General features: G+C 41.0%; 1 protein-coding gene across 1 annotated transcript in view; it reads right to left on the bottom strand.

Annotated features, from left to right (window-relative positions):
- The window catches only part of LOC123504043 (PRKR-interacting protein 1 homolog), a 54,920-nt gene that overhangs the window by 21,188 nt on the left and 13,473 nt on the right, over window positions 1-20,259 (bottom strand). Inside the window, exons 2-3 of the mRNA XM_045254292.1 lie at window positions 8,847-9,026; window positions 8,243-8,383 (exon numbers count right to left, since the gene is read on the bottom strand). Coding sequence (XP_045110227.1) covers window positions 8,243-8,383; window positions 8,847-9,026 — 321 coding nt within the window. The remainder of the gene's footprint in view (window positions 1-8,242; window positions 8,384-8,846; window positions 9,027-20,259) is intronic.

The raw sequence follows: 20,259 nt of genomic DNA, 5'->3' as shown, positions 1-20,259 counted from the left end.
TACACTCTTCAAGTATGCCTACAGGCACTATAGGCCATAAAAAAAAAAATAAATAAAATAAATAAATAAATTAATTAATTAATTAAAAAAAAAAGTTTTTCATGATGAATAGAAGAGAAATATTTTCACTTTCTTTTGTTTTGGAAATGTAATGAATATTTCAAATAAAATGCATTTCAGAAAATATGATTAGTAAATCTGCTTTCACGCATGTACTAATTATTAGAATTATGTGCGGGAAAAAAAAAAATCTCTCATGGTCACTGCCAATGCCATATTAGGCAGTGGCATAGTGGATAAGGTGGTAAGCATGGGATCAGGCAGATATCCACGCATAGGTTTGAATCCCACCACATACTGCTTTGAAGCTATGCCATTTGTCGAGTAGTTTAAAGTTACCATGATACTCAGGTTCTTGGTGGTTACACCAAAAATGTGCTTAGGTAGTGAAATGGGCCCTAATAAGGGTGCCACTATAAATAAAATTGGCTGCGCAGAAACTGAACAGCACTTTCCACATGTACTCTTCAAGTATGCATACAGGTGCTATAGGCCATGAGAGAGAGAGAGAGAGAGAGAGAGAGAGAGAGAGAGAGAGAGAGAGAGAGAGAGAGAGAGAGAGAGAGAGAGAGAGAGAATGCCAGGTACATGATTACATCTCACTACATGATTTGTATGTAGGCTACTAGCTAACATTTAAGTTTTAAAATGCAAAATTATTTTTCATGTATAAAAAATATTTTTGTACACTTACCTGTTTCACATAACTAGGGAGAGAGGTGGAATCTCTCTTTCCCTGATGCAGAATATGTAAGAACCCCCTAAAACTTCTTCATAGTGGAGGAAGAGGAGGTAGGATTCATAGAAAATGGGAAGCCCTCATATCCCCCATTCCTCCACCCACCCCCACTACCTGCTTAGAAACCACTCCATTGCTTTCTGCGTACGGAACATGCAGAGGGGAGGAGGGTGGGTATGTGCCATGTGAAACAGGTAAATGTGCAAAAATATTTTTTATACTTGAAAAATAATTTGTTGCACACCCCTGTTTCACATGACTATGAAGATTCCCACATTAAAAGGTGGTGGGTGCATGTATAACCGAGAGCCCACAAAAAATAACAATTGCCTCAGTACTTACATCCAGACTTGGAGCAAAGGAAGAGGAGCAAGGCAAGGCTAAGGCAGTGTGCTCTCCCCCACAAAGCTCTAGTGAAGCATAGCGAGGCATAGTATGCCGCCTTAAGATAGTGCTCATGTCACAATGCCACCTGCTGCGACTATCGGGCCAAGAGAAAAGGTGTCCTCATCTGAACGCTCGACGTCGTGAAGATAATGTTTTGCAAAGATGGAAGGTGTCCTCCAGGAAGCTGCATTGAGAACAGCCTCCACTGATTTATTCCTCCATAAATTAAGGGAGGTGACAATCCCTTGAATATCATGTGCTCTCACTCTCAGAGGCATCAGTAGGTTCTCGGGCAGTGAGCGGTGGGCTTGCAGAATAGTTTCTCTCAGGAGATAGGCAAAAGCATTCTTTGAAAGTGGTTTGGATTTGTCTGCAGGAGAGAAAGAGGTTTCTAGGTCTTCTTGCCATGTTCCCCATCCTTTCTCTAAAGATAAGCAGAGCCTGAACTGGGCACAGAAGGCGTTCTTCATCATCAGGGCACACGGCCACTGCCAAAATTTTTATCCCGAATTCCCTAGGAAGAGGATTGCTGGATGTTTCTGTCTTTGCAACAAATTCTGGAAGATAAGACAAGATGATGTCTTTGCCTTGCTGAGTAAGCTTGTATGACAAGGCTTGTAACTCACCGACCCTCTTAGCCGATGCTAGCGAGACAAGGAAAAGTCGTCTTTGTAAGATCTCTGAACGAAGAGGCTCTGAGAGGTTCAAAGGGAGCCAGCGACAGTGCCTTTAGCACTACATCCAGGTTCCATGGTGGCGGTCTTACTACCCTTTTTGGAACTTGTGTTTCAAAGGATTTAATAAGGTTCTTCAAAACTGGATCCTCTGTCAGGTTGAAGTCCTTTAGGGAAAAAACACTATTCAGCATGGCTTTATAGCCTTTAATAGCTGAGACAGAAAGGTGACAAAACTCGTGTAAGTACAGGAGAAAGTCTGCGAGCTTCTGACTGGAGGGGCAGGAGAATGAACAGCCCATGTTGTGACACCATTGCTGAAACCTCTTCCACTTATGTTGGTAATTCAAAGTAGTGGAAGGTCGTCTAACCTTTGCCACTGCCTTCGCCACTCTCCTGGAATATCCTCTGTACCGGAGAAGTCGCTCGATAGTCTCCACCCTACTAGCTGCAGCATGTGGAGATTGTGGTGAAACCTGTGGAAGTGAGGTTGACGTAGCAGGTCCTTCCCGATGGGGAGCTTCCTTGGCGTGTCAATGGAGAGTTCCACTAGATCCGTAATCCATTCCCTCTGAGACCAGAACGGGGCCACTAGTGTAAGCTTGACTCCCTCTGAACTGCGGAACTTATTCATCACTTTCCTGATGACATGGAAAGGGAGAAACGCATACAGTTCCTTGTGTTTCCAAGGAAAGAGAAAGGCATCTGTTGCTATCGCCATCGAGTCGGGAAATGGTGAGACGAAATTGGCTAGCCTGTAATTCATCCGTGTGGCGAACAGGTCCACCATCGGACAACCCCAGAGTCTCCACAGGTTGTCACACACCTGCTGATGCAGCATCCACTCTGTGGATATGACCTGGTTCCTCCTGCTGAGGCAGTCCGCTACCACGTTGTTCTCCCCTCTCAAGAACTGAGTAAGAAGGGTTACTGCATTGTCCTCCGCCCACTGCAAGGTCAGTTGGGCTTCGTGGTTGAGCTTGGCTGACCGTGTCCCTCCTACTTTCTTGACGTACGACACAGCTGTGGTGTTGTTTGACAGGACTGCTACCGTTCGTCCTTGCAATACATCCTCGAATGCCTGAAGCCCAAGACGTATCGCTCTCAGCTCCAGGATAGTTATGTGCTCTTGTTGTTTGGGAGGTGACCAAACGCCACATGCCTTGTCGTCCAGAATAGATGCTCCCAAGCCTTCTAATGAAGCATCCGTGAACAGAAGTAGTTCCGGGTTCCGCACCTCCAGTGACTGACCTTGAAGCAAGTTAGCAGGGTCTGACCACCTCTGAGGGTTGTCTAGAAGCTCCCGAGACGTAGGTATCTGATGGGAGCTGCTGTCCCTCCTGTCCCAGTGATTGGCAAGCTGAAACTGGAGGCTCCTCATCCTGCGTCGTCCTCCTGGAACTAGGTGTGATAGCGATGAGAGGTGGCCAAGAAGTACTAGCCATGCTTGTGCTGAGGGTTGTGGCTGAGTCTTGAAACCTCGTATGGACTCCAGCAAATTGAGAATCCGTCTTTGTGCTGGGAAAACCTTCAAAATCGTTGAATGGATGTCCATTCCTAAAAAGGTTATGACCTGTTTGGGTTCGAGATCTGACTTCTCCCAATTTATCCAGATATTGAGTGTCGAACAAATCTAGGACCTCATTGCTCCCTGACTGGTGGTGGAGAGAAGTAACCAGTCATCCAAGTAGCGGATCAAACGAATCCCTTGTTGGTGTGAATCCACTGAAACCAGAGCCATCACTCTCATGAAGACCTGAGGTGCTGTCGACAGTCCGAAGCAGAGAGTTCTGAACTGAAAAACTTGCCCCCACCAGGTGAATCGAAGGTACTTCCTGCTCCCCTGATGGATGGGAATCTGGAGGTAGGCATCCCGCAGGTCGACTGACAACATCCAGTCCTCCTTTCGGATGGCTGACATCACCGATGCACTTGTCTCCATCCAGAATCTGGTTTTGTGGATGTACTGGTTGAGGGTGGAGAGATCGAAAATGGGGCGAAACCCGCCTGTAAGTATGGGCACCACGAAGACTCTGCTGTAGAACTCTAGTCCAGCGGTTGCCTGTTCTATCGCCCCTTTTTGTATAAGGGATTGTATCTCCTGTTCTAAAGCCTTGCCTTTCACCAAGTTGGGAGAATAACCTTGAAAGCGGAGGTTGACTGACAAAGGGGATATGGTAACCGTCTCTGAGGACATCCACCACCCATGGTTCGGCTCCCTTCTCTTGCCACTTTTCCCAACTCTGTGAAAGGCATGCCGCTACCTGAGAGCTCAAGGGAAGAGGCTCCTACTTTCGAAAACCCTTCTTGCCTTGGGCCGAAGAATTACGGTCCTTGTGTGGATGAGAAAACAAGACAGGACGTTCTGACTTCTTAAAAGGATAGGCCTGCCTTCGTAGTTGCCTGTACCCAGACGTAGAGGGTTTAGTTGCCAGAGGTCTGACCAGAGGTGACTCAACCTGCTGAGGCCTCTTCTTGAGTGCTGCAGTGGCAACTTCATGAAAGGATTTGGTAGAGAAGGCATCAGCATTCTTCCTAGCCTGGTTCACCTTGTCCTCCTCAAACAGGAAAGCCGAGTCCACTGGTGACTGCATGAGGATACGTTTATCCGAAATGGAGAATGAGGGGGAAGATTCCTCAACACAGCTTGTCTCCTGAAGGTCAATAGGTTAGCCAAAACTGTAGTGGTTTCTTTCGAAGCAGTCTGCATAGCCTGTTGCATGCTAGAGACTGCTTGTGCCATCAAGGTATCCTTATTAGGTACAGAATCTCCCAATTTAACCAGTCTTGAGACTGCCCCAAACATCCAGAACTGGAAGTTCTGCACTTCTCTTATGCCACATACTGCTTCCTCTAAGTGGAGTAAGTCGGTGGCAGACATGTTAGGGTGGATATCTGACGCATTTCTGGGCAAGAAGTGAGTGAGGGAAGGGTTAACCACAGCACCCTTTCCCTTTGACTCATCATCACTGACCACATACCACTTTCTCTGGCCTGCATGTATAAGATAGGGTGGCTGTGTTGCCATCGCGCAAGCGATCAGCAACCCACTGATCCACGAGGCGGGCTGAATTCGTCAAGGGGCGCGACCAGCGAAGGGGTATGAAGGTGTCTCTCTCGCGGTAACACAAAGTCTTCCTGTCCCGGCCCAGGTGTGCGGTCGTGTCATGTCTCATGAACACCTTTGGCTTCACCAAACTGGTCATAGATAAAGTTTGCCAGATTTAAGAAGTCTGAGGGCTCACTCACCGTGTGTTGTTCCTCCTCTTCAGATGTTTGGTATAAGTCTTCATGGGTGGCATGCCGAGGGTCGCAAGTCTGATGCAAGGGGTCTGGATCATCATCCAAGCGACTGGCAGGAGGGTGCGGGTGCACTGACTCACCTACGTTGGGATGCCACAGAGCCACTGAACTCTGGGCAGCCCAGTTTCCTTCCTCCAAGGCTGGAAGGGTGGAATGGGTGGGCACTGATTGTATGTTATGGCAGGAACCCATACGACAGTCGGCTGAAGCTTGCCCGTCTACCGAACAGTGAGGAGCGTGGGGAACTTGGACAGCCGCCACCTCAGCTGATCTCTCCCGTGCTGGCGGTGTGGCTGAAGCCTGTCCGCTGTCGCAACGGGGCGGGTGAGGTTGCGTGGTAACATGGACCAGACTCGCAACGACACCTCTGTCACTAGATGAGCACTCAGCTCGTGAGCGCTTAATTCGTCCTGTAAGATCCTTAGCCACTCTCTTGGCTTTCTTGACAGGAGAAGATGCGATATCGTCTCCCAGACGGCTGTCGTTTGCACAAAACTTACCACCCAGTGAGATGTCAGTCGTAACCTGTACAGGAACACCGTCATGGTAGCTACCTGAACCCTGAAACCCTAAGCATTCAGCACTAGGGGAATGGGGAAGTCCTGTATAACCCGCTGGCGACCGTCCCTCACCGACCCGACTTGTCTCACCAGCATGAGCTCTCTGTTGCCGGGGGTGGGTGAGGCGCTGGACGTGATAGCAGTCACCAGTGGGGGAGCTGCAACCAAAAGATAGTTAGGAACTGCCTCCTCAACTACCTCTTTAACCTCTCTGAGGGTGGTAGGCTTGTTAACACCAGCCATACCAAGAAAGCTATCTTCTCTGTTGGGCTCCTCCAATCACAATCTCATTTCTGTATCTTGCCCTATTTCTCCAATTCCTCCTCAGGATACCCCCAAGCAGAGATGCCTCTGGCATTTTGCCTCTGCCAGTTGGGAGGACCTGAGGAGGTATTACGCTGATTTTCCCTGGAATAATGCCTCTGCCAGTTGGGAGGACCTGAGGAGGTATTACGCTGATTTTCCCTGGAATAATTACTGTTTCCATGTTCAGAATGGCACCACAGCCGTCTCATCTGTCTCTAAAGCTGAACTCTTCTCTCAAACCTTTCCTAACAACTCCACCTTGGATGATTCTGGGCTTGTCCTTCCCTCTCCTCCTCCCTCTGACTATTTCATGCCTTCAATCAAAGTTCTTTGTAATGATGATTTTCATGCCCTCCCTGGCCTAAACACTTGGAAGGCTTATGGACCTGATGGGGTCCTTCCTATTGTTCTCATAAACTGTGTCTATCGACTTCTACCTTTCCTTCTTGCTGGGAGTTTGCCTGCATTCAGCCTGTTCCTTAAAAAAGTGACCATTTAAATCCCTCAAACTACCATCCTATATCTTTAATCTCTTGCTTGTCTAAAGTTTTCAATCTATCCTCAAAAGAGATTCTTAAACATGTCACTTCATAATCTTTTGTCTGATCGCCAGTATGGCTTCTGTCAAGGTTGCTCTACTGGTGATCTGGTGTTCCTTACCGAGTCTTGGTCATCCTCTTTTAGAGATTACGATGAAACTTTTGCTGTTGCGTTAGACATATTAAAAGCTTTTGATAAAGTCTGGCACAAAGCTTTGATCTCAAAATTGCCCTCCTACAGTTTCTATCCTTCTTTCTGTAACTTAATCTCAAGTTTCCTTTCGGACCGTTCTATTGCAGCAGTGGTAGACGGCCACTATTCTTCTCCTATATCTATTAACAGTGGTGTTCCTCAGGATTCTGTACTGTCACCCACTCTCTTTCTATTATTCATGAATGATCTTAACCAAACTTCTTTCCCTATCCACTTCTATGCTGATGATACCACCCTACATCTTTCCACTTCCTTTCAGAGATGACAAACCCTTCAGGAAGTCAACAGATAATGCAGGGATGCCACAGAACGCCTGACTTCTGATCTTTTTAAGATTTCTGATTGGGACAGAGAAAACTTAGTAGTGTTCAATGCCTCAAAAACTCAATTCCTCAATTCCTATCAACTCGACACAACCTTCCAGACAACTATCCCCTCTTCTTCAGTGACACTCATCTGTCCCCCTCTTCCACAATGAATATCCTCAGTCTGTCCTTTACTCATAATCTTAACTGGAAACTTCACATCTCATCTCTTGCTAAAACAGCTTCTATGAAGTTAGGTGTTCTGCAGCGTTCCCGCCAGTTTATCTGGTCCCTCCAACTGCTAACCCTTATTCGTCCTTGTATGGAGTACTCTTTGCATGTTTAGGGGGATTCCACTCACACTTTTGTTAGACAGGGTGGAATCAAAAGCTTTTCGTCTCATCAGCTTCCCTCCTCTGATTAATTGTCTTCAGCCTCTTTCTCACTACGGAAATGTTGCATCTCTTGCTATCTTTTATCGCTATTTTCATGCTAACTGCTTTACTGATCTTGCTAACTGCATGCCTCCTCTACTCCTGTGGCCTCGCTGCACAAGGCTTTTCTCTTCCTCTCACCCCTATTCTGTCCAACTCTCTAATGTAAGAGTTAACCAGTATTCTCAATCATTCATACCTTTCTCTGGTAAACTCTGGAACTCCCTGCCTGCTTCTCTATTTCCCCTTTCCTACGAATTGACTTCTTTTAAGAGGGAAGCTTCAAGACATTTGTCCCTCATTTCTCGATAACTCTTATGATCATTAAGTGATCTAGCAATCCAATGGGCTTTTTTTTTTTTTTTTTTTTTTTTTTGCCTTTGGCTAGTTTCCTATCCAGCACAAAAAAAAAAAAATAAATAAATAAATAAATAAATAAGTAAAAAAAAAAAAAAATCTGTGAATGAGTATCCTGGATAGGAGGCTGTACCTGGGAAGCCACCAAGACCAGGTCTATACTAGGAGAGTATATAGCAAAACCATCAGGTATTTCATCCCCCTACTAAGGTCTATGAATCCACATAACAAAGTGAAGAGCAAGAAGAATGCAAGGCAGAAGAATGTTTCTTGGAAGACTTCAGTTGACATTAATGTCTGCCCTCGGCAACATTTCCTTGTCAGACATCTGACATTCCTCACATCTGTTATCAAGAGTACTAACCTGGTCCCTACACTTCACATAGAGATTGCGAGGGTCAAGAGAAACACATCTAATCTGCTTATTACAGTCGTTCTTTGTAAGTCCTTCATCTATGCTGGGCAGTGTGGAATCCATAGCTGGTCTGGCAGAGGACATGCTGTACTGAAATAGCCAGTTGGATGGAGCATCAAGGTCTGAGATGCTTCCTTCAAGGTCACAGAGAAGGTAATGGTATAGAAGCCGGGTGGGAGGTGGTGGTCAATGGAGGAAGGAGGCTTTGGTTGTCTTCCCATTTTCTATGAACCAAATCTCATTTACCTCCACTATGGGAAAATTTTTAATGGGTTCTTTCATATTCTGCATCAGGGAAGAGAGAGTCCACCTCTCTTCCTATGTCATGTAAAACAAGTGTATGCAACAAATAGACATATTAAGAATATGGAAGAACATAAATTATTTAGAAGGTTTAAGAAACATAACTTTACTAATGTAAAGAAAGAGAAAAGTACTGTACAGGAATGGATGAAGATGCATTGTGATATGAAAATAATAAAATTGTGCATGGATCAATGAAAAATGAATATTCTCCCCAGAGATTGAGACACAGCTGATGATAAATCAATACCTTTTCTTTACAATTCTGTAGGAATTCCTGACGAGCATATTCCCTTCGTCTTATGTGTCTATAGACATGAAATTCACCACTGCCAGCACCTGCACTTGATCCCATGACATTCCGTACAAATTCAGCTGGATCTGAAAATCTCTTGTCTTTTGGACGATCAGGAATGAAGGCAGGCTTTTCCTGTAAAAAAAAAAAAAAAGAAATAAAAAGTTATAAATATTCCTGAATATATCTGCTGCATTCAATTTCTAACTAATAATTGATTGCCTGCATTTCACACACACATACACACAAGTGTAGATATGGAGACGGGGCCACACGAGCATAAAGCCAAGGCCCTGTAAAACTACAACTAGGTAAATACAACTAGATAAATACACACACACCAAGGCCCTGTAAAACTACAACTAGGTAAATACAACTAGATAAATACACACACACACACACACACACACACACACACACACACACACACACAATAGCTCAGTGGTTAGGCGCTGGCTTCACAAGCCAGAGGATTCCCGGCCGGGTGGAGATATTTGGGTGTGTCTCCTTTCACGTGTAGCCCCTGTTCACCTAGCAGTGAGTAGGTATGGGATGTAAATCGAGGAGTTGTGACCTTGTTGTCCTGGTGTGTGCCTGGTCTCAGGCCTATCCGAAGATTGGAAATAATGAGCTCTGAGCTCGTTCCGTAGGGTAACGTCTGGCTGTCTCGTCAGAGACTGCAGCAGATCAAACAGTGAAACACACAATAATGCAGTTACAGGAAGATATAAACAAAATCTATGAGTGGAGTAAGAAGTGGAAATTGGAGTTCGATGCCAAGATATATCACGTAATGGAACTAGGAGAGAGCAAGAGAAGATCCATATGGAACTATCTGATGGGACAGGAACAAATAATGAAGACTAAAGAGGAAAATTATCTGAGAATGATTATACAGGAAAATCTGAACCCTGAATAACAAATAAATAAGATATTTGGATTATCATAAAAAATGACATATAAGAGTGGCATTTCAATTCATGGACAAAGATATGATGAAAAATTATCACAAGCATGATACGTCCAAAGCTGGAATATGCAGCTGTGGTGTGGTCTCCGAGCTCTAAAAAGATGTAAGAAGATTAAAACAGATTCAGAAGATTGCTACAAAGATGGTACCAAAACTAAAGGACCTAACATATCAAGAAAGGTTGAAAGAAAAGGGACTGCCAACCTTAAAAGATAGAAGAGAATGAGGAGACCTAATAACAATGTATTGAAAAGATAGACAAGGAAGACCTGGTACTGGTGACAGAAGATAGAAGGCCAAGAGGACATGTAAAGAAGATCTGGATGAGGCAGTGTGTGAAGGATATTGGAAAATAGATTTACACACAGAACGGTGGAAAAGTAGAATGCATTGAATAATGAAGTTGTTACAGCACATAATATGATAACATTAAGGAAAAATGTAATAAATAGAGACATGGAGACAGGGCACTATGAGCCCCGCTCGAACTCTGTACAATACAACTAGATAAATACAACACACACACACACACACACACACACACACACACACACAATGGATCGAGTTCCTCGAAGACAACAAATTATTATCAAATAGCCAATTTGGTTTTAGAAAAGGGTGATCGTGTGTAACAAATTTACTGAGTTTCTACTCTAGAATAGTTGATAGAGTACAAGAGAGAAAGGGATGGGTTGACTGTATTTATTTGGATTTAAAAAAGGCATTTGATAAAGCACCACATGCAAGGTTACAGTGGAAGTTAGAGGAGAAGGGTGGCTTAAGAGAAAGCACATTGAGATGGATAGAAAATGATTTGAGGGGGAGAGAAATAAGGACGGTAGTTAAAGATATGAAGTCCAAGTGGAGAGCAGTAGAAAGCGGAGTGCCACAGGGGTCAGTATTGGCGCAAATACTTTTTCTCATGTATATAAACGACATGCCAGAGGGAGTGAACAGCAACATAAATCTGTTTGCGGACAATACGAAGCTGTGCAGAGTTATAAAGCAAAACGAGGATTGTGAAATACTGCAGGAAGACCTAAATAAGATCTGGGAATGGAGTAAAAAATGGGAGATGGAATTCAATGTGGACAAAAGCCAAGTCATGGAAATGGGAAAGAGTGAAAGATGACCCATGGGAATCTATAAGATGGGAGAAGGAGTAGAACTGGAGAAAGTAAAACAGGAAAAGGATTTGGGAGTGACGATGTAAGAAAATAATCAACCGGTAAGCCATATTGATAGAATTTTCAGAGACATATAATTTGCTAAGGAATACTGGAATAGCATTTCACTTCATGGACAAAGAAATGATGAAGAAATTGATAAGTACTAAAATAAGACCCAGGTTGGAATATGCAGGAGTTGTGTGGACCCCTCATAAAAAGAAACACATAAGGAAGTTGGAGACTACAAAAAATGGCTACAAGAATGATTCCAGAATTTGAAGAGATGACATATGAGGAGAGACTAAAGGCTATGGATCTACCAACCCTGGAACAGAGAAGGGAGAGAGGGGATCTGACACAAGTTTATAAATTGATTAACGGAATGGATCAAGCGGATAATGATAAATTGATCCTGAGAGAATATGGCATTAGAAGCACAAGATCGCATAGTAAAAAATCTGAGGAAGGGAAGATGTCTGAGAAATGTTAAAAAAATATAGTTTCCCGCAAAGATGTGTTGAGATGTGGAACGGTTTGAGTGAGGAAGTGGTGTCAGCAAAGAGTGTGCATAGCTTTAAAGAAAAATTGAATAAGTGTAGATATGGAGACGGGGCCACAGGAGCATAAAGGCCAGGCCCTGTAAAAGTTCAACTAGGTAAATACACACACACACACATAATGAGATAATGAGAAACTGATCCTGAGAGAAGAATATGACTTTAGAAGCACAAGATCGCATAGTAAGAAACTAAGGAAGGGACGATGTCTGAGAGATGTTAAAAAATTTAGTTTCCCACAAAGATGTGTTGAGACTTGGAACAGTTTGAGTGAGGAAGTGGTATCAGCAAAGAGTGTACATAGTTTTAAAGAAAAATTGGATAAGTGTAGATATGGAGACGGGACCACACGAGCATAAAGCCCAGGCCCTGTAAAACTATAACTAGGTAAATACACACCACACACACACACACACACACACACACACACACACACACACACACACACACACACACACACACACACACACACACACACACACACACACACGGGACATCGTCGATGGCGGAGGTGGTCGCTGAGCTCAGAGCAATCATCTATAATTCTACAGTTACCTAAGAGTAACCAAGGTGGGAAAGGAGCTGGTAATGTTTGTCCCGTCTCCATATAGTCATGTTAACTGTTGATTAGCAAAATAATGTCCAGTGAAGGTAAATATAAACTGTAGCCTGCGTTTGAGCCATCAGCTGGTTTGTTTACGACAAAATGCAAGAAAATAGAGTTTGGCAAGAGTGAAAGAAGAATCAGGAGTATGTACAAGATAGGAAATGAAGACATAAAACCAGTCATGAAGAAAAGACCTTGGGGTGACAATTACCAATGACCTATCGCCAGAGAGACATATAAACAAAATAATTGGAGAAGTATTGAACTTATTGAGGAACATAAGAGTGGCGTCAGATATCTAGATGAAGAAATGATGAAGAAAATAATTACTGCAATGATAAGACCGAGGCTTGAATATGCAACAATACAGTGGGCTCCGAACTTAAAGAAACACATAAGGAAACTAGAGAAAGTACAGAGGGCTGCAACGAAAATGGTGCCTGACTTAAGAGATTTGACTTATGAAGACAGACTGAAAAGAATGCAACTTCCAACCCTGGAAAACAGAAGAGAAAGGGGAGACCTGATAGCAATATACAGAGTGATGATTGGCATGGAAAAATGGATAGGGAAGATCTGTGTATGTGGAATGGAAGAATGTCGAGAGGGCATGGGAAAAACTAAAATGGCCACTTATAGGAGAGATGTGAAAAATATAGCTTCCTCATAGAAGGGTGGAAGCATGGAATAGTTTAGACGTGGAAGTGGTCAACGCAAGGAATATTCATGATTTTAAGAAAAGCTGGACATTAATAGATATGGAGACGGGACAACACGAGCATAGCTCTTTTCCGTATGTTACAATTAGGTAAATACAATTAGGTAAATACACACACACACACACACACACACACACAACAAAGCTCAGTGGAGATGGACTGGAGAGGACATTATGGGAGAAGTGTGTCTTTTATGTAGTGTTAAGAGTGAGTAGGAATGGATGTAAATGAGGAGTTGTGATTGTTGTCCTGGTGTGCCTGGTCTCAGATAAGATTGGAAATAATGAGCTCTGAGTGAGAGAAGATTGTTAAGAGACTGCAGAGATCAAAAGTGAAACAAAATAATGAGTTACAGGAAGATATAAACAAAATCTAATGAGTGGAGTAAGAATGGAAATTGAGTTATGAAGAATAAGAATGGAACTAGAGAAAGAGAAGATCCATATGGAACTATGATGGGACAGGAACAAATAATGAAGACTAAAGAGGAAAATTATCTGAGAATGATTATACAGGAAAATGAATGAATAACAAATAAATAAGATAGGATTACATAAAAAAGACATATAAGAGTGGATTTCAACATGGACAAAGATATGATGAAAATTATAAAGATGAAGAAAGCTGGAATATGCAGTGTGGTGTGGTTAAAAAAGATGAAGAAGATTAAAAAGATTCAGAAGATTGCTACAAAGATGGTACAAAACTAAAGGAAATATATCAAGAAAGGTTGAAAGAAAAGGACTGAACCAAAAGATAGAAGAGAATGAGAGACCTAATAACAAGTATTGAAAAGATAGACAAGGAAGATGGTATGGTGAAGAAGATAGAAGGAAGAGGACATGTAAAGAAGATCTGGATGAGGAGTGTGAAGGATAGGAAAATAGATTTAAAAGAAGGTGGAAAAGAGAATGATTGAATAATGAAGTTGTTACAGCAATAATATGATAACATTAAGAAAAGTAATAAATAGAGACATGGAGAAGGGATATGAGAATCTGTAAATCTGTAAGGTACAATAGTAAATACAACACACACACACACACACACACACAACAAAATGGATGAGTTAAGACAACAAATTATTATCAAATAAAGAATTTGGTTTTAGAAAAGTGATGTGGAACAAATTTACTGAGTTTCTATCTAGAATAGTTGATAGAGTACAAGAGAGAAAGGGATGATGACTGTATTTATTTGGATTTAAAAAAGGATTTGATAAAGACCACATGAAGGTTAAATGGAAGTTAGAGGAGAAGTGGCTTAAGAGAAAGCACATTGAGATGGATAGAAATGATTTGAGGGAGAGAGAAATAGACAGTAGTTAAAGATATGAAGTCATGGAGAGACAGTAGAAATGAGTGACAGGGTCAGTATAAGACCAACCAAGGCTTTTTACAGACATGTGAACAACAACATCAAAAATAGAGAAAGTATTGAAAGTTTAGAAGTAAATGGAGTATACAGTGAAGATCCCAGGAAATGGCAGAGGCTATGAATGGATGCTTTCGGAAGGTATTCACAAAGGAGACTGCTTTTGACAAACCACTGGTAATGGAACAGAAAGGGATTATGAAGGAGTTTCAAGTAACGGTGGAGGAGATCAAGAACATGATGGGGAGTTTAGAAGTGAGAAAAGCTGTGGGACCTGATGGGGTATCAGGATGGATTTTAAGAGAATGCAGGAGCAATTGGCAGAAAAAGTTTGTGAAGTAATTGATGCCTCATTAAGGGAAGGTGTAGTGCCCCAAGACTGGAAAAGAGCTAACATTGTCCCAATCTATAAATCAGGTAACAAGAGAGACCCATTGAACTATAGACCAGTGTCACTTACAAGTGTGGTAGCTAAGATGTGTGAGAGGGTGGTGAAGACTAGATGGACAGACTTCTTGGAGAAAATGACATACTTTGTGAGTGTCAATTTGGTTTTAGGAAAGGGCGTTCATGCACGACAAACCTGATATGTTACTATTCGAGGGTGATAGATGTAATACAGGAAAGAGATGGTTGGGCTGATGGAATATATCTGGATTTAAAAAAGGCCTTTGATAAGGTACCACACCAGAGACTGATCTGGAAACTTGAAATGGTAGGAGGAGTGCATGGCAGTTTACTAAAATGGATGGAAGACTTTTGGTAGGAAGAGAAATGAGAACAATAATTAAGGACAGACCATCAGAATGGGGATTGGTGGAGAGTGGAGTTCCACAGGGATCAGTGTTGGCACCAGTAATGTTCGCAGTCTACATAAATGACATGGTGGATGGGGTGTCCAGTTATGTGAGCCTATTTGCAGACGATGCAAAATTGTTACGAAAAGTGAGATGTGACAAAGATTGCGAACTACTCCAGGAAGACTTGGACAGAATATGGAAATGGAGCTGTACATGGCAAATGGAGTTCAACACGACAAAATGCAAGAAAATAGAGTTTGGCAAGAGTGAAAGAAGAATCAGGAGTATGTACAAGATAGGAAATGAAGACATAAAACCAGTCATGAAGAAAAGACCTTGGGGTGACAATTACCAATGACCTATCGCCAGAGAGACATATAAACAAAATAATTGGAGAAGTATTGAACTTATTGAGGAACATAAGAGTGGCGTTCAGATATCTAGATGAAGAAATGATGAAGAAAATAATTACTGCAATGATAAGACCGAGGCTTGAATATGCAACAATACAGTGGGCTCCGAACTTAAAGAAACACATAAGGAAACTAGAGAAAGTACAGAGGGCTGCAACAAAATGGTGCCTGACTTAAGAGATTTGACTTATGAAGACAGACTGAAAAGAATGCAACTTCCAACCCTGGAAAACAGAAGAGAAAGGGGAGACCTGATAGCAATATACAGAGTGATGATTGGCATGGAAAAATGGATAGGGAAGATCTGTGTATGTGGAATGGAAGAATGTCGAGAGGGCATGGGAAAAACTAAAATGGCCACTTATAGGAGAGATGTGAAAAATATAGCTTCCTCATAGAAGGGTGGAAGCATGGAATAGTTTAGACGTGGAAGTGGTCAACGCAAGGAATATTCATGATTTTAAGAAAAGCTGGACATTAATAGATATGGAGACGGGACAACACGAGCATAGCTCTTTTCCGTATGTTACAATTAGGTAAATACAATTAGGTAAACACACACACACACACACATGATAATGTTAAGGAAGGAGATAGTGATCAACCAAGTGGAATGTGGGGAAGGAAAAGCAGAAGTATTGTATATTAAGATACATATTAATAAAAAAGAGTTAACAATCATTGTAACATATGTGCCACCAAAATAGATATAGAAGAGGGAAAGGAAGATAGAGACGATTCATACAAAGGAGACCGATTAAATTACAGAAAGGCTGATATTGAGAATCTCAAGAACAAAGGAGACCGATTAAATTACAGAAAGGCTGATATTGAAAATCTCAAGAACTATTTTAAAAACGTAGACTGGGAGGAGATGGAAAACTCAGAGACAATGCAAGACAAATATAACTTATTTTTGGAAATATACAAAACAGGAGTCAGGAATATGTCCCAAAATATAGACCAAAAGAAGAAGGAAAGAAAGATTGGTTTAATATAAGGTGTGCTAGGGCAAAGGAGAAAAGAGATGGAGCATGGAAAAGGTGGAGGATAAATAGGAATCCAACAAACAAGGAAAACTTCAAGGCAGCGAGAAATGAATATGTTAAGGTGAGGAAGGAAGAGGAAAAGAACTTCGAAAAAGATATTGTCGAAAAATGTAAGGAGGAACCAAAATTGTTCTATAGATTCATAAATGGAAAAATTAGGCAAAAAGAAACAATAGAAAGGTTAAAAGGAGAGAACGGGATGGTGGAAGACCCAAAAGTATGGCAGAACTATTAAATAAAAATTCCAGGAGGTCTTTACTAAAGAATCCAAATTTGAGAGGCCACAGGGTAAAGGAGAGACAATCTATATGAAAGAGATTAAAGTAACCAAGCTTGAAATAAAAGAGTTAATGAAGGAACTGGATGAAGAGAAGGCAATGGGACCGGATGAAGTCTCAGGCAGAATATTGAAAGAATGTAGGGAAGAACTAGCAAGTCCTATATACAACATCATAAAATGCTCAATAGAAAATGGAACAGTGCCAGTAGAATGGAAAAGAGCTGAGGTGGTTCTCATATATAAGAGCGGAAGGAAAGAAGAACCTTTAAATTACAGACCGGTATCACTAACTAGTGTAATATGCAAGATGTGTGAAAGAATAATAAAGAAACAATGGATCGAGTTCCTTGAAGACAAGAAATTAATATCAAATAGCCAATTTGGTTTTAGAAAAGGATGGTCTTGTGTAACTAATTTATTGAGTTTCTATTCTAGAATAGTTGATAGAGTACAAGAGAGAGAGGGATGGGTTGACTGCATCTATTTGGATTTAAAAAAGGCGTTTGACAAAGTGCCACACGCAAGATTACTGTGGAAGTTAGAGGAGAAGGGTGGCTTAAAAGGAAGCACATTGAGATGGATAGAAAATTATTTGAGGGGGGAGAGAAATAAGGACGGTAGTTAAAGATATGAAGTCCAAGTGGAGAGCAGTAGAAAGCGGAGTGTCACAGGGGTCAGTATTGGCACCAGTACTTTTCCTCATTTATATTAACGACATGTCAGAAGGAGTGAACAGCTACATAAATTTGTTTGCGGATGATACGAAACTGTGCAGAGTTATAAAGCAAAAGGAGAATTGTGAAATACTGCAAGAAGACCTAAATAAGATCTGGGAATGGAGTAAGAAGTGGGAAATGGAATTCAATGTGAACAAAAGCCACGTCATGGAAATGGGAAAGAGTGAAAGTCGACCTGTGGGAATCTATAAGATGGGAGATGGAGTAGAACTGGAGAAAGTCAAAAAGGAAAAGGACTTAGGAGTGACGATGGAAGAAAACAATCAACCAGTAAGCCATATTGATAGAATTTTAGAGAAACATATAATTTGTTGAGGAATATTGGAGTAGCATTTCACTACATGGACAAAGAAATGATGAAGAAATTGATAAATACTATAATAAGACCCAGATTGGAATATGCAGGAGTAGTGTGGACCCATCATAAAAAGAAACACATAAGGAAATTGGAGAGGCTACAAAAAATGGCTACAAGAATGGTTCCAGAACTTGAAGGGATGACATATGAGGAGAGACTAAAGGCTATGGATCTACCAACCTTGGAACAAAGAAGGAGAGAGGAGACCTGATACAAGTCTATAAATTGATCAACGGAATGGACCAAGTGGATAATGAGAAACTGATCCTAAGAGAAGAATATGACACCAAGCACAAGATCGCATAGTAAAAGCTGAGAAAGGGAAGATGTCTGAGAGATATTAAAAATATAGTTTCGCAGAGATGTATTGAGACGTGGAACAGTTTAGATGAAGAAGTAGTGTCTGCAACGAGTGTGCACACTTTTAAGGTAAGATTGGATAAGTGTAGATATGGAGACGGGGCCACACGAGCATAAAACTACAACTAGGTAAACAACTAGGTAAATACACACACACACACACACACACACACACGAGACGCGATAGAGGAAGCACGCAACCGCCGTGAGAATCAACTGATCTTCACTACCTTTGTTTGGGTTTACAGTGGCCTGGGCGAAAAGTGTGGACTCATTTTTTTTTCCATGAATACAGTGTTAAATAATAATGAGTGAGAAAGATATTCCATCTAAATGCAGGTATGTGACAAGGGAAAGAATAAAAGCTGATGATGACAATGTTGGTGAGGGAGAAAGAGAATTTGAAGGCTTTGATATGATGCAAACTTCACTATTTGATAGAGTCTTGACTATCGAACATAAATTATATAAATTGATAAAGGAGAGTATGGGAATGAAAGAGAATGAAGAACAGGATAAAGAGCTCCAGAAATTGAAAGAAAGGATAAAAAGAGTGGAAGAAAACGAAACTAGGCTAAGAATCGAAAATGAAGAATTAAAAGTCCAAATAGCGAACTACAAGAAATTGATGGAAGAAGGACTGTAAAGCCGAGAAAGAAAAAGAGAAGCTAAAAGATCTAGTTAACAAAGAAGAAGAAAGAGTACAAGACGTGATTAAAAAAGAAGTACAGGCATGGAGAATCCAAGATAAAAAGACAGGAATCATTTCAGGAAGTATTTCAAGAACAGTTAAAAGAAAGAGATGAAAATATGACAAACAAAATGATAGGAGTCCTCAAGAAAAAGAAAATTTAGTAAGAGAAATTATGAAAAAAAAGAAGTGTAATTATTTTTGGACTGAAAGAAAAAATGTTAAATATAGACCAAGAAGGAAAAGATGAAATGAAATCAGTAAAAGACCTACTAAAACATCTGAATGACGAGGATAGACAGAACTTAGAAGAGGAAGTAGAAGAAATCCATAGAATGGAACCATATCAAGAAGGAACAATGAGACCAATTAAGATATTACTAAAATCACAAGCAGCAGCAGAAGTACTATATAGAAAACAAAACTCAGAGAAACAGAAGGTTGCAAGATATATATATATATATATATATATATATATATATATATATATATATATATATATATATATATATATATATATATATATAAAGAAAAATAGAAACGAGGAGGAAAGGAAGACACACAATGAACTGGTGGCAGAAGCAAGAGAAAAAATAATGAAAGGTCAGAGGAGGAGAAGAAGACATTTTTGGAGAATTATAGGAGACAGGATAAGGAAATGGTATATAAAAGAGAAAGAAGAGAAAGAAATGGAGCAAGTTTAACTAAAAATGATAAGAACAAGAGATTAAAAATGATGTATACAAACATAGATGGATTTTATCTAGTAAATTAGAATTAAGAGATTACATAAAGAAAGAAGAACCAGATATTGTATGCCTGGTGGAAACAAAGTTAAATGAGGCAATAAAATAGACATAGATAAAAGGTATAATATATGGAGGAGAGACAGAGTGGGTAAAGGAGGAGGAGGAGTCATGATGATGTTAAGGAAGGAGATAGTGGTAAATCAAGTGGAGTTTGGGAAGGAAAATCAGAAATACTGTATGTTAAGATGCATATTAACAAAAAGGAGTTAACAATCATTGGAACATATGTGCCACCAAAACAAACTCATGGACTAACCAAGAATATAGAGACATGATAGATGACACAATAAGGAGTCTTACAAGAATCATTAAGGAAAGGAGAAAAGTGATATTGGTAGGAGATTTCAACTGTAAGGAGGTAGACTGGGAAAATTATGAAAGTGGTATGGGGGAAGATGCCTGGGGAGATAGATTCCTGAACCTAATGATAGATAATTTGATGGTCCAAAGAGTAAAGGAAAACACAGATTCAGAG

This window comes from Portunus trituberculatus, chromosome 15 (genome assembly GCF_017591435.1).
Source record: "Portunus trituberculatus isolate SZX2019 chromosome 15, ASM1759143v1, whole genome shotgun sequence".
NCBI lineage: Eukaryota > Metazoa > Arthropoda > Malacostraca > Decapoda > Portunidae > Portunus > Portunus trituberculatus.
The sequence above is the reverse complement of the archived record's forward strand: the minus strand, read 5'-3'. Positions and strand labels throughout refer to the sequence as shown.